At 39.7% G+C, this 14,895-nt stretch overlaps 1 protein-coding gene across 20 annotated transcripts in view; it reads right to left on the bottom strand.

Moving 5' to 3' along the window:
• Window positions 1-14,895, bottom strand: part of RBFOX1 (RNA binding fox-1 homolog 1) — a 1,178,577-nt gene that overhangs the window by 366,399 nt on the left and 797,283 nt on the right. For 17 of the 20 annotated variants that reach the window (XM_066561182.1, XM_066561192.1, XM_066561190.1 and 14 more), the window contains one exon: window positions 5,292-5,333. The exons of the other annotated variants lie outside the window; for them this stretch is intronic. In XM_066561182.1, the coding sequence (XP_066417279.1) occupies window positions 5,292-5,333 (42 nt within the window). The remainder of the gene's footprint in view (window positions 1-5,291; window positions 5,334-14,895) is intronic. 20 annotated transcript variants of the gene reach the window in all.

Here is a 14,895-nt window from a genome sequence, read left to right as displayed (position 1 = left end):
AATGTGTGATACAAATCAGGAACCAAAAATACATCTCCTTATTGATCTCACCTACCTGTATCTCCACCTACACCTACAGGGAGGATGAGCACAAGAATAACTGCAAGAATAACTACAGGAACTACAGCAGGATCACTCTAAGCCACTTGTCTGGCACAGCAAATGCAGCACATGTGAATTCCTAAGCAAAGGATGAGTAGCAAACACACTGGGCTGACCCTCCTTTAGTAGTCATCTCCCCTTTGAACCCCTTTTCCTTGAGGAACATGTGACACTTGGCAGTTCCAGATTACTCTTCCAGGCAGAACACACATGGTTTACAAATGCAGACCAAGGGGTTTTCAGAGGGAAGGCAAAAAGTGACATTTTTATTACCAGCTGTCCTGTTTTGCAGAAATGCTATGAATCACATGTTGCCCTCTGGTAACATGACACCAGTGACCCACAGAACAAACTCATGCCCATTTCCTTGCCTCCTGTCCAGGGTGGGAGGAGGTGGATGGAGAGCAGAGGTTCCTGGCCAGCCACCAGGTATGCACTGCCCTTCTATCACCCTGGGCAATTTCAGAAAACCCTTGAGCTAATATCTACCTAACAAGCCACTTCCATTTGGATTCTCTTCTTCTCTCCAGTTATTTGTTTGGTTTTGCTCAGCTCAAACTGATTAAAAAATCAGTGTCTATCACTGAATCACAATGTAACTCCTTAGTGCATCAGAGGAACACTGGACACAAAAATGCCAAGGGACTGTTCTTAATCGCTGGAGAAAACTAATGCCACAACAATGAGCTTCAAAAAGTTTATTTTAAAAAGTTTCCAAGAGCCCTCATCAATACAGCTGAGCAGATTGCAAACCTAATAAATTAATGCACTGGATAAAGACACAAATAAAGCTAAATAGTGCAGGATCAGTGTTGCTTAAAAATTATGCTCGGCATAAATGCATTTGCTTTTGTTTTCTCTCTACCTGGTGTAACTTTTGACACATTTTTTTGCTGCAGGTTGCACCTTATTTCATTTAAGAACAAAAATGAGATAAGAGACAAGACAAATAGAACAATATTGAATGCAAAACTTCTTTCTGTCTCTTTGAAAATTAGAACAGTATAAAAACATAAAAGTTGATATTAAATACAAGGTGACAGTAAAAGCCTGCCCTGCCTGTATTTCAGACCAGAGAAGGAACTCTGGCTGCATATAATGCATCTTGATAATAAGCACAAGTGAAAGAAGCTGTTAATTAGAGCAACAACTGGGTCACTTAGAATTTCACATCAAGGAAGCTAATCACACCATTTACCATTAGACCTCATTGGTATTCACAGGAACATTTATAAAGCCTCCCAACATCAGAGTTTAAAACTGCTCTCTGCCCACCTTGGAGAGCTCATCTGGTGTTGCTGCATCAGGACCAGAAGCCTTCTCTTCTACAGCACAACTCATGGAGCTCATTTTAAACAGTTAGACTGAATTAATCATATAAAATAATAAATGATGAGTTGAGGGTTGAGTAAAGCTCTGTAAGCTTTAAGTTAGCCTGTCCTTAGCTATGAAAAAAAAGTACCATGCCAGGTTCAAGTCAGACCAGCAAGGAAGGTTCAGTGGCAACAGCAGACAGGCTTGTGAGCTGGCACTGCCCTTATTTATAGCTTTATGTTCTCCAAATAATCTCTGCTTAGGGCTCACATCCCAATTTTCTTCACAGCCTTAAATAACCTGGTCGAGGCATGTTTCAAAGTCTGTTTTTCAGACTGAAATACAAGCAGAAAAGCACTTTTAAATGACTCTGAGCAGCCTGTGAGTTCTGTGTCTTTACAGGTCATGTGTAATGCATCAGAATGCCAACCACACACAGGCACTCGTGAGCAGCAAAGGGCAACAGGAGAGAGGCAGCGAGGAGGAGAGGCTGTGACTGTCCAACAAGAGATTTATAAACAGGACTGGATAGCACAAAACACAATGAAGGGGAGTAAAGAGCATCATTATTTTCCTTAAAGGAAACACTGATGAAGTGCAGTGTGTGGAGGCAGGTGGGGAGAGCAATACTGATGAGTCAATTTGCCTTTAAAAATCCACTTTTTTCTTTTTAGTATAACTTAAGTGACACCAGATTAGAAAGCAAAAGGACATTAAGAAACATGAAAATAATTATTATTCAAGGCAGCATGTTCTAATGAAAATCACTGCCAAGAGAAAGTAAAACTTGAAAAATGACATGGATGCTTTATTTTTTAAAATCAAATGGAAATGCACCAAAGTTAGGTTATGTTATTTTTCCAAATGGAATATAAAGACTACAACCAGCCTTGACAGAGATAAAATTCCCATAGTTTTTGTATAATTTCTCATTTAAATCAGTCAGGTAAAGTCATCCATGTTTACCTGGGGACTGTACCAGGTTGGCAGGGCAAATAAGTTACACACTGGTGGTTGTTGTGAAGTTCAAATATTGAGTAGAAAAGGGTTAAAAAGCACAGGCTTCCTTAATTATTAGGATTATCATTCATTATAAATATAATGTATAATGGCCAGAGGCTCTAATATGAATGAGTTTCATGACTCTAAGGGCTTTATTCCAGAACAGTGACATGCTGCTTTGCATTTGGAATTTACAAGATAAGAGGTGAGAAATATCTGAGGAAATGATTTTAGTGAGACTTGGATATTTCTTTCTATAGCCACACAATTGATGCCTTAAGTCCCAGCTTTCATATTTTCCAGATTCTGTACTGCCTTAGTGTGTAACTCTGAACTTCATATAAGGTGTTGGCAAGTTCTCCTCACAGCTCAGTCACACAAAACAATCCTTTTCCAGGCCCAAAAAGTACAAACAGCAGCAAATTGAGGAGAGCAATCCGGGAGCATGGAACTGCACAACCCGAGCTGTAATTGAACAATCAACCCCAATATGGAAATGGACCAAAGCTTATAAAAGTGGGAAAACTCGTGATTCAGAGTCCACCTTGGGCAGAGCCTTGGCCAGGCTCTTGCACTGCCCAAGGTGTATCCTGTGAAGGCCTTTAATGAATCCCCTCTTTATTCCTTTAGGCCTGTCTACCCTCTCCTCTAGGTAACCTCTCATAATGACTAATTATTTATTTACACTATTTTGCTTTTTACAAGCCTTGCTTTTGAAACATTTTTTATGGCTTTAGACTAAGGAATTACTAGAGAACCAAAAAAGGAGAGTGGCAAAGATTTTCATCTTAGACTTAGCAAGGAAGTGGGAGATAGTCTGTCTTTTTTTATTGTATTTTTAGATGACTAACAATAACCTGGTTGACTTGGTTTAACAAACAACAGGATGTTGGCATTTGCTTATTTTCATCCTGTTTCCCTGTTATATTTCAATTCTTTCAGCTGGGATGAAGCACCACTTTTTGTGAAGAGACTCACATCCAAGTACTCATGGCAGGTCACAAACCCCAAAAGAAAATACTGCAAGCCTGCAAAACCTGATTCAAATGAAACAAACCTCAAAATGTGATTCAAATGAAACATTTCTTTAACAGAACTGCTCATTTAAGGAGCCAGCCTAAAAGTGGCAGAATGGTCAAGTGACACCCGATGGTGCTCAAAGTGCACCATGTCCACACACAGTACATTTAAACGCCAGTGTGACCTTTTGGCACAGCAGATAAGCTCTGAAAGCCATGGGGGATCTCTGGGACAGGAGCAGAATTTTCACCAGAAACTGTGTTTAGTGTAGCAGGAACATCAGAGGAGTTGTGCAAGAAGATGTAGCTCGATTTAGTGGGTTACAGACATGGCTTTGTCTTCAGGTGTCACATTTTGCTCTGCCACAGAGGCATCCCAAGCACTGAGCTCATTGTTAGACAGAAATGTGTAATACTGGAATGGAAAGACACATGAAAGCTTCACTGCACCACCTCTTATCCACTGCTTTGAAAAAGCACACAAATTTACTCCAAGAAAGAGCTCATTGCCTCCTCAAGTTATATTGTAAAACAATATTTTCCTTCATTCAAGGGAGAAAATAAAAACAATAAAAAGAAATGAACACTTGCTTTGTTCTCAAGGCACTGCTACCTCTTGAAAAGCAGCTTGTCCTTCAGGTACTATTGCAATATTTTAGCTCTGACAGCTGCTCTGTTGAGACATGAGTGCTGATAAAACAAAGCTTTGTCACTCCAGCTCCAGTACAATGCAATGCAGTCGCATGGCAGCAAGGAAAGAATTGAGGACAGTATGTGATGCATTGCTCTTGCATAACTTGTTTACCAAAAATCCCATTCCAAGTGTGGTGAGGACCAGCTGAAGCATCTAGATATGTTGATGGAGTTAATCTAAAGAATGGCTGGATGGGCAAGAACACTGCACAATGTACTTTAAGACAAGTATATTCTTTATACTTGCAAGTCATGCAGGCACTGCTGATGCTTAGTAAACAGCAAACAAACAAACAAATAAAAAGCTGCTTTTTCTATTTCCAAGAAGTTTTTTGTTGTATAGATTTTGTTTGTATAGAAACTTACCCTTCCTTCAGGCCTGCCTCTGCCTCTCTACTTGCATGTGGGATTTCAAGTAAATACTCAGCATGTGCTATCAATGAATGTAGGTCTATTAAGCAACACTCAGATGACCAAAAAGCTTTTGGTTGGTTGGGTTTTTGTGGTTTTGTTTTGTTTTTTTTCTTTTAGTTAATGAAGGCTCTTATACTTTCCCAAACAAATATTAGACTCAATCAAGAAATATTGCAATGGAAAAGCATCTTCAGGGATCTGTAGCATTTAAAGGCAGCAGAGACTAAAAGCTGTTTAACACAGTCACTCTAATACAGGAAAAGGGGGAAACTGTAGAGGTCAGCAGCCTGGGCTCAGGAACTCCATCCCCTTCCAGAGGGTGCACAACCAACAGACACTGAAATAACAGCTCCTCACAGCCCTGCCCTGGCTCCTCTCTGCAATTACACAAGACAAAACCACAGAAGAACCTCTTCCTGCTGGAAACAATGTGAGTGGAGCAAGTCTGGGAGTGACCTTGGGCACTGCTGGAGCTGCACAGGAGGAGCTCGCTGAGTGTCAGGGGTCCCACCAAGAGGCAAAGATTTTACTCAAGATTTTTACTGCCAAATCTCATCACAGTACAGAAAAAACCCTGCATCTATCTGTCTAGCTCCTTTATACTGAAAGATGTACAATATTTACCAACAAGCAACAAATGAACTAAATAAGTTCCTCTCAAACTAAGGAATTCATCTGTCAATAGCACAGACTAAATTCTGCTTATGTTTTAACAAAACAGAACATTTTGCAAATCATTTCACTTACCCTTAGCTGTTCTCTTTCACAACTCATCTGTTGTTTTGAACTCTATAAGGGAAGAAAAAAAAATGCCAAAATAACTTGGAAAGCATAACATTCTTGCCACAACAAAGCTGCTAATCTATCTGTCTCACACATATAAATATTGGATATGCAACCATTTATCTAAAGACGATATTGTCCTGTGCATCCACACAGAATCATTATTGCAAAAATATATTTTATCAACTTATATTTTAAATTAAATTAATGCCAGAACTCACAACAAAACTGAAGTAGAAAAGAATTTTCTTTAGATTTTAAACACCTGACTGGCAGTCCAGTTCAGGAAGAAGCTTGCCCCCTTTTTGTGCCCTATCACTAGTCTGTTGTATTTGTGAATATCCCACTACTTCTATATGAGAGAAATTCACAGCACAGCTCAGGAATAAAGATACATACTCTTCAAATAAGTGATAAAACACTTTCCCATGAAAACATCCAGCTCTAATCCAGTGTAAAAGTCACTCTGAACATTATTTGATTCTACAGCATATTTTTTTTTTCCATACTGCTGTTTGTGCTCTGCCAGATTGACAAGAAACTGCTCAGAGTGTGAGAGCTGCTGGCTGGGCAGGACCTCACTTCTTGTGACACCAGACAGGGGACAGTGGCAGCACAGCCTGGGACACCCCAACTCTGCCAGAGGGAGAAGGCTCCTCCAAGGAGAGCTCTGGAACAAAAACCACCCTGGAATGTCCATTCCCAGCCTGCCTCCCAGCTCCCAGGTGTGTAACTCAGCCATGCACCAGCACCTCTGGGACCAAACTTTGAAAGCTTTGCTCAGGAAGGCTCTCGGGTGTTGATCTGTCTGTGTGGAGAGAGGGGGTTTGTGTCTGGTTGGGTTTTGTTTTGGTTTTCTTCAGAAATAATTTTAGAAGCTTTAGGGAGCATAATTAGCCTTGAAAGTGTCATCACTGTCAGTTCTGTCATTGGTGTAGATGGCAAACAAGCCATAAAACATGAAACTGGATGCAATGTTTCTGAGGATATCTTCAAAGGTTTGGAATACACTTCTCACTACTTTGTACTTAAAAACAGCTAAAACACCAACCAATACCCATTTGTATAAGATATTTTTACTCTCTAGTGATAATGAAAATGGCAACTTCTCAAAGCTAGGTTACTACAAACAAAATAAAACTGTCTGGTTTTCAGCACAGAAGGAGTCCTAAAAAGTACATTACAGGCTTAACCTTCTACTTGTACAGCAGAATTTGACAAGAGTCCCTGTATGAAAACACAAACCTAACAGAAACAAATGCTCTTTGAAGTTCCCAGCAGGGAGTAAGGAGTACAGGAATTCAGCATGAGTCTAATTACAATTCCCCTAAGGAGTCAAATTAAGTACAGCAGAAGTGACTGGCACTTGCAGACTAACAATGCCACACAATTCCACTTTTCAAAGTTCATGATTTTACACCATTTATGAGTCACTTTAAGGTTATATTAGTCCACATTGTAAGTGTGCTTGTATAAGTCTCAAAAGTTAATTTCAAATCTGAATTCCACATGAACCTCTTTACCTTGATTAAAATAAACAGAACGGAATATTTCAGTCGGAAGGGACCAACAGTGATGATCTGGCAAAGTTAGAAGTGAGTTTGTGTTGTTCTGTTCAGGGCCTTTTTTTGTTATTTAGGTTTTCTCTGTGAAGAGATTTTAACCTCTGGTGGTGGGATGGAGGGAGGAGATTTGGAATGCAAGAAAGGTGAAATTTCTAAGGTAACAAGGAAAAAGTGCATCAAATACTTGTAGAGGAGAACAAGGTTTATAGTTGTTGACTATTTAAGCAGATAGTTAATATTGTGTTTTAGTTAGCAGATATTTGCTACTGTAATTTGAAACATAAAATACCTAATGTCTCAGACACCATAAAAAATTGTATTTAAGATGGGAAAGAAATGTTTATGAACAGTGGGAGAATAGAACAGAGAAGCAAAGGGTAAGTGAATAAGAAGATGACCACATCTTAACATCCAACTGCTCCTCCATATCTGGCAGCACAACCAAAATTAAAAAAAAAATAATCAAGTTACCTTAAAACAAACAGCTTTCATATGGATGTGAGAACACTATATTAAATTATCATTTGATTCAACCACCTGCATGATGCTCAGTTTACTCTGAAAGGTAAAAAACAACAGGGGGATGGAACACCCCAAATCCCTCTGTTCCAAGTTCAGCAAATGGTTGATTCCAAACTCTGTTTTAGCTACAACACCAAAATCCACTTCAGAGCTGGCTTCCCTCAGAGTGAACATCCATCTAGACAGCTCCCTCAGCTCCCTTCATCCTAGGAGCTTTCCAGAAAAAAAGCACCAAGGCTTAGTGATAAGGCATTATCAGGATGAGATTAAAAGGGAAAAAAACAAACAAACCAAATTTACCTTAATGAAACAAACAAAAATATTTCATTGTTTAAACACAGATGCCATCTGTCTGTCTGGCCCTTTATTTGTCAGATCAAGTTTATTAAAATACATCTGGGAAAGGCTCATTTGAACACGAGCAGCTCTCTGAGCATTTCACCAGTGCCAAATTTGCTCTCTCATTTTGTCTTTTTCGTTATCTGTGCCAGTTTAAGAGAAACATCCTGGCAGTACTGAGCACTTAAGGGAAAACATAAATAATGCATTTACAATATGTAAACCTGTACAGATAAATGAGAAAAACTGAAAGCCATAACATATTTAATTAATGATCAAGAGAGCCTAGAAGCAAACCTTGTGCACATCCTGCAATTTTAAATACACTGCTTCTCAATCTTAAATTTACTTTGTTATGGCTCTGGATTCAATCATATGCAATTAACTATTTCTTTATTTTAGTACAAGACTGGTCAATATGTTGAGTGTCATTGTGTCAAGCTCTCACATATTATGAGTTTAGTGGAAGAATGCCTAAAAGACCCATTCACTTTAAAAGATTTTATCAAGGAAAAGCTTTGAAAAACTACAGGCTCCTTTATAGGAGTAAAATTTATAGCAGTTTTGAAGACACTTCTGCTGTCAGGCTCCATCATTTTAAACCAAAAAAGACCCTTTGGAAATACTGTGCAACCTGCTGGTGTCAATCCCCAGTGAGTGCAGGACTAGAATGGGGAAAGCAGTTTTATTTTCTTTAAATAACAGTAACAGGTGGGAGACTGAATATCTGTTAAATATATTTATCATTTATCCACTCTTCATAGAGACACACAGGCCCTGGCCATGAGGAAAATGGGACCCATGAATGAACAGATTGAGAGAACAACAGCATTACTGCAGGTGTTAGGGAACACCAACAGTCCATCTGGGAAGGTTTTTTCGCTCTCAAATTTGTAAAGTGTCATTTTAAAGAAAGGCTTAGGTGATGGGGAAAGGGAACAATAGGAGGGTAATAAGGTTATTTACAGAAAGTATCTGCTTAAATGTTAAAGAACATTTCTGTAGCAGTTCAACGCTCCCAAGCAGTGGTTCTACATTTTCAAATCCAAAATGTTTTCAGGATTTAGGTTATTTGAAACAGAGCACAGTCCACTGGCTGAAAAATAATAGGTGAAAATTTAATGTCTTTTATCTTCTAGATATTTTACCATAAATAAACATGTGTGGTAAATGAAAGGGCCCCTAATATTTCTGCCTTTCTTTCTACACCTCAAAAACGACAGTGCAAGTAGGATTGCTAGAATTTCAATAATACCTTGTTTTTATTATTACAGTCAGTACCTACACAGGAACTGTGGAGCTGGAGATTGAGGTGAGCAAGCCCAGAGCCACAGTGCCTTTACCAGGACCCAGCTCCCAGCTGGTGACTGCCCACCCTCTGATTGAGAAATCATCTCTCTCATTCGCACACAGATTGAGCAGCTGAAATCAAAGCACAGATTGTCCTCTCACAGTTGTGTTTCACCAGGCACCGAGAGACAGTCCACACCATTTCAAACTAGCTGCACAATCCATCTGCCAGTGCTTCTCTCGTTAGACACTCATCTGACTGGAAAAGTCTTCTGTCAGAAATTAAATGCTTGGGTTTGTTCCTTGCCACCTTACACACGTGCACTGCTGTATTCAATTTGGAAACAGATATTGCACCGCATCTTTTTATTACTTATTAGTGTTCATTATCTCACTGCCCCACAGAATTCAAGAGAAATAATACTCCAAGTTATTTAATATGTGGAAAAAGCACGGGCTTGTATATAAATGTATAAATAATACTGTGTATTAATCTAAACTGCCTCTCAGTACTACATTTGAAACCCCAAAACACAAGTGAAGAAACAACATCCATCCCAAGAGCTCACAAAGCCACAAAGTAGAGCCCAAGGTGCTCAAACACAGAGGACTCATTAAAAATACCAGTAATTGCATAAATATACGGCATGAAATGAACTGGAAATGGGGATTTCAGAGCCTTTGGTAGTCACTTACAGCAACATCTAGAAGCTTTCAAGCATAACATCAGTGTTTCTTCCTCAAGGAGTAACTGGGATTATCCTTTTCCACTACAAGGTGCCTCAATTTTCACGGACATGTCTCCTGAAAGCCCCCAGATGCTGAGGACACTCTAAGGAGGTGAGAATGTGCTGACAACCCACAGACTTGGCGTTCCATTGTGTTTCTAACACAAAGGGGTACACAGTGTATATGTCTATGAATATGCAAATTCTCACCAGAACAGAGAGCTTCGGGTTTCTCTTGGCTAGGTATGTGTGTTTGCATGCACAGAATTTTAATTTCCTGGGGTTTTATTACCACCATCAGTTATTGCACTCCAGCAGAGGCTGCAGGGACTGATTTATTCTCCAGTGCCCTTGGCTGGGTATTGTATATCGACTGGTGCTGCTGTCATAAATATATTTGGGTGAAGAACTGTCTCCAATTCTGTGGGTAATACTAAGCAGAGTTAAGGTTTCAAGTGTCACATACAAGTGGGTTTATTTCTACTGGAAGAAACAGGCAATTATTATGGCCCATTGAGCTCAGATTAAGCATTTCCATCAAAAAAAAAAGAAAAAGAGCCTAGTGCTACAATCCTTGTAAAGCTGTAAATGCAAATGGGGACCATCTCATCATCCATAAAAAAATAATCTATAGTTTTATAGGCTTTTCTCGCTCTCCTTTTCTTTTTGCCCTCAAATCAGCAACATATTCCAAACAGAACCATTTTATTGAGACAAGGAAAAGTAGAAATTCTCCAAAAATAAAAGAGAAACACTTTTAAAGATTTTTACATTAAAACAGTTTGTAGGCAATTATTTGCTTTTGCAAAATGGCTTCTTTAACCAAATGAGAAGCCTTAAAGTCCCATTTTTACCTTTCCTTACATGCAGGATAAGATATGTTTCTTCATCAAGATTTTATATATTGCTTGAACATCATGGTTACCTAAAACAGGGGGTTTGGGTTTTTCTTTTTTTTTTTTTTTTTGCTTTAATTTTTGTTTTCTTTGTATTTTAACAGCCCGAGTTGTATGCCCAAAGCATGCTGCAGATCACAGAGACAGAGATGGGACCAAATTTGCCTCTGGCTCCCTAAAGTATTCAAGGAAACTTGAGGTGCTGCAGAATAGCCTGGAAATTCCTTTTCCAACATCGCCGTGAGTAAAATCGCTGCAGGGTGGCACAAGAGCAGCCAGCACTGCAGCTTTCCCTGTGCTCACATCCTGTCACACACTCAGTTCCCTGTGTTCAAACACTGTTTGGGAGCTGTGGGTCTTTGCCACGACCTTGTGGAAGGTTTGGTGCAGACCGGGACAGTGCTGGGTTTAATTCGGATCTGTGGATAACCAACCCTTGGACATTAATGCTCTGGAAACTACCTTACACAGGATTTCAGTATAAATTAAGAAAATTATCTTGAAGAAAATATGTGTTACAAGTACCATTCCAGAGAAACACTTGTGTGGGAAAGCCCCAAGATGAAATTCTGGATGCATGCTCTGCATGGAGCAATCCCATGAGAAACCTGATCTGTGGTTAGTATTCAAATATAAACTCCTTTTACACATAAAGGACTGGCCACTGTGCATTTAATTTCCCTGCATAGCACAGGAAATATTACACACAATAATCTGAAGGCAGTGCAGTACAAAGAATAAATGGACACTATGAAAAGCATAATTAAAAATACTGTGATGTTAAAGCAGCAAGCAGTATAGAATTAAACTCTGTTACCTTACAGGCCAAACAGGCCCAAACCAAGCCTGGCACATTACAGGTGTTCCCCTCCTCACTGCAGCACAAACAATTCTTGTTTCATAAGCATATCATTCTCACAAGAATTTACTCTTGCAAAATCTTGCCCCTTTGGGGAAAAGGGTTTTATGTTGCTTTCCTTAAAGATTCTACAGAAAAATAATTGCAGATAATGGTATGAATACCAATTAAGTGATAAACTCTAAAGCTAGTGTAAATATAGAATGAAGAAATTGGAGATACTAATTAGTATCTGTGTATCAGGTACTGCTGAATTCTGAGGGTCTGTATTACCCAAACAAGGCAATAAATCTGTTGTGCTGCATAATAGGTTTTCTGAAGTAAACATAATAGACAGAGATGACAACTAAAAACTATAGGCCAAGAACGTATGGTAAAATTAAAACAGGGTTTAAGCAAAAAAACTCCACTTTACACAGAATTTTTTCTAGATAATTACTACCAGCCTATTCAGGTGGCAGTTATTCCAGCTGCAGGGAACAACTCAGAAAGACCCTTCAAGGCAGAGGAGAGAACAGCAGCCTGACAATGAGGATATCACTGGAGACAGGCATGGATTTCCAGACAATTACAAAGCCAGCTTTGTTACAAATTGCCCCTACAGACACGGCCTGGTGCTATCAGCAAACATCTGCAAGCCTCCTCACTGTGCTCGTGTGCTGATAAAAGTAAGCCAAGTTCTCACAGTCACCCATGCTTGACAAATTGCAAAAAACCCAAAACACAGCTTTTATCTGGCAGATCCACATTATTGGCTGGAGAGGTCATTACAGGAGGAACTGGTCTGAGCAAGCAGATATTGCCAGGTCAGCAAGAAGCCAATGAACTGACAGATACCCAGGCTTTCATTGGTGCCCTTCCTCAGAGCTGCTCTTTTTCCAATTAAAACATTCATCTTCAGTGTGTCATAAAGTGAAAGTCTCTGTGTGTATGGGTGTGTTTATCTATTTTATATATGTAAAATAGTTTATTTTATATTAAGTGATCCAAAGCATACTAAATGGTCATTCTGCAGTATTAACCTCACAGATCAATCATCAGCAAATTGATCTGCAAAACTAACTTTATTCATGTGCAAATCAAAAAAGGAAAACCTTTGAATGTTTAATATTAACAACTATTTATATTCTAGGATTGTTTTTAAACTGATGGATAATTAATAGCATCCTATTATGGTGTAATTTACTTGGTTAATCAAGCTATTGATTTTTTTTTCTTTTGTTTTTGGTTTGGGTTTTGTTTCTTTATAGACACAGTTACAGAGATGTACTTTATATACATATTCTTGTCAGTAAAGTTTGAATGCAAAAAAGAGGTGAAGACCATGAAGTGCATTAAAATTACAGTCTGTTCTCATCTATCACTCTACCTACAACTAGACATTTTGGTGGATAACTTCATTACTTATGGAACACATACGTGCTGCTTATCTTCAGCTCTCGGGAGAGAATTCCAAGGATGTGAATGCAAGACGAAAGTTGGTCATTAGTATCCACACACATTTTCAATAGGCCAATAGGGGTAATTTAAGGCATTAATGACATTTAGATACCTTTCTGTTTTGTACTGGAAATGCAGTGCCAGGTTCTGTGCTTGCACACACAAATCAAAACACAAGTGTTGTGCTCTTTGCCACACTCATCATGGGTTTTTTTGCTATGAATCTTTTGAGAGAAGCAGAGGTTGCCTTTGCTGCACTAATTTATCAAGTTGTGGACTCTGCAGGTGAGATTCTTTCCCTGAAGCACAGCAAGGATGTGTAGGAATTATGCTTTTGTGAAGTTTAGCGAGAGAACTTCACACCCTGTGTGTGATGCTTGGTAAATACTCCCAAAATCAGGAGCGTGTTTTCTTTGGTTTTAAATCACTTAGTCCCAGAGGGTAAAAGCTGTCTGTGCCCCAGCACTGGGGCTGCTCTGAGCCTCACAGCACAAGCCCACCTGGCTCTGCATCAGGGCTCACCCCCCTCTCCATCCCACAGCTCCCCTGGCCATTTCTGTGTGTGCAAGAAGCGTGAATCAGCAGAAAGAGGAGGCAGAAATTTAATGAGCTCTAGGACCAAGCCTGCCATAAGGAGATTTTTACATGGTTTTTTACAGCTCAGGTAATGTTCCTCAGTGGAACTGTTGGTTGCACAAGCAGGCAGAATGTTTGGCTCTCAGAGCCACAAACCAATCTCTTTGGAAAGCTGTTGACACTCACTCAGAGCCCATGTAAAAAACCCCGGTTTGGTTCTGATTTGTGCTGTAAATCTCACTTCCCAGAGGCAGTGCTTTGCCCTTGCTTACAGCAACAGAATTGAAGAGGAACTCTACTGAAATGAGTAGCTCAGACTCAGTGATTTAAAGAGGAGTAAAACTCTTCTGGCAGTCATCTGAAGAATAAATCCTGTTCCTTGCATTTACAAAATTGCTCATAGATTCACTGTGTCTCAGAGCATTCCAGAGATGTGGCAAGGCAGTGCAAATGCTTCTGGTGCTTACACCCAAGGATCATTATGTAACAACTTGCAAGAGTTTTCCAGGTTCATGATACCAGTAAGAAATCACAGATGTCATTTTGGACTAGGGTTAAAGATCCCCTACAACCCAGTGTATTCTATGATTCTAAATAAGCAATACAAGCAAAGCACTGATGCCTTAAGATTTTGGCTTTTATATTTTTCAAATTCTATACTGCATTAGTGCATAACTCTGAACTCCATATAAAGTGTAATTATCTGTCTTGACATTTTGGTCAGACAGAACAATCCCTCTGGGATTGTTGGATCCAAAGACACACCACAGCCTCAGGCCCTGAAGTATAAACAAAAATGAGCTGGGAGGAGTGAACTGGGGCTAAATTACTTCATTACCTGAAGCTGTAATTGGAGGATTAACCCCTGATGTGTAAATGGACCAAACTTATAACTGTGTGAAAAACTCGTGCCCATCATCCATCCTGGGTGCAGCCTCTGGGAGGCTTTGACTGCCCAAGATGTATCTATTGAAGGCCCTCAATAAATACCCACTTTTATTCTCTTTACTCTGTCTAGCCCCTGTTCCAGGGGGCCTCTCCAAGGCACCAGCACAGGCCATGCAGTGTGAGCAGGCACAGTGCCACTGCTCTCATGCAGCACCGCTGGCCAGGGCGAGCACAGGTGGGCAAGGCTGTCCCTCACACTGTCCCACAGAAGGACTGCACAGCTGGGATTTGCACCTTATTCACTTTAGCCACACACTGACTCTGTGTCACTGACACATTCCCTGAAAAACACCTGCGCCAGGATTTTTCTCCTGAGAAGCTGAGAGGCCTCAGAAATGAAAAGTAAACAATAATTATCTGATTGCTTACCAACAGGTGCATCTTTGATTGGTTCCATGTGCATTG

Source organism: Molothrus aeneus, chromosome 16 (genome assembly GCF_037042795.1).
Source record: "Molothrus aeneus isolate 106 chromosome 16, BPBGC_Maene_1.0, whole genome shotgun sequence".
Classification (NCBI taxonomy): Eukaryota; Metazoa; Chordata; class Aves; order Passeriformes; family Icteridae; genus Molothrus; species Molothrus aeneus.
Note: the sequence above shows the minus strand (reverse complement) of the source record. Positions and strands in the feature narration are given on the sequence as shown.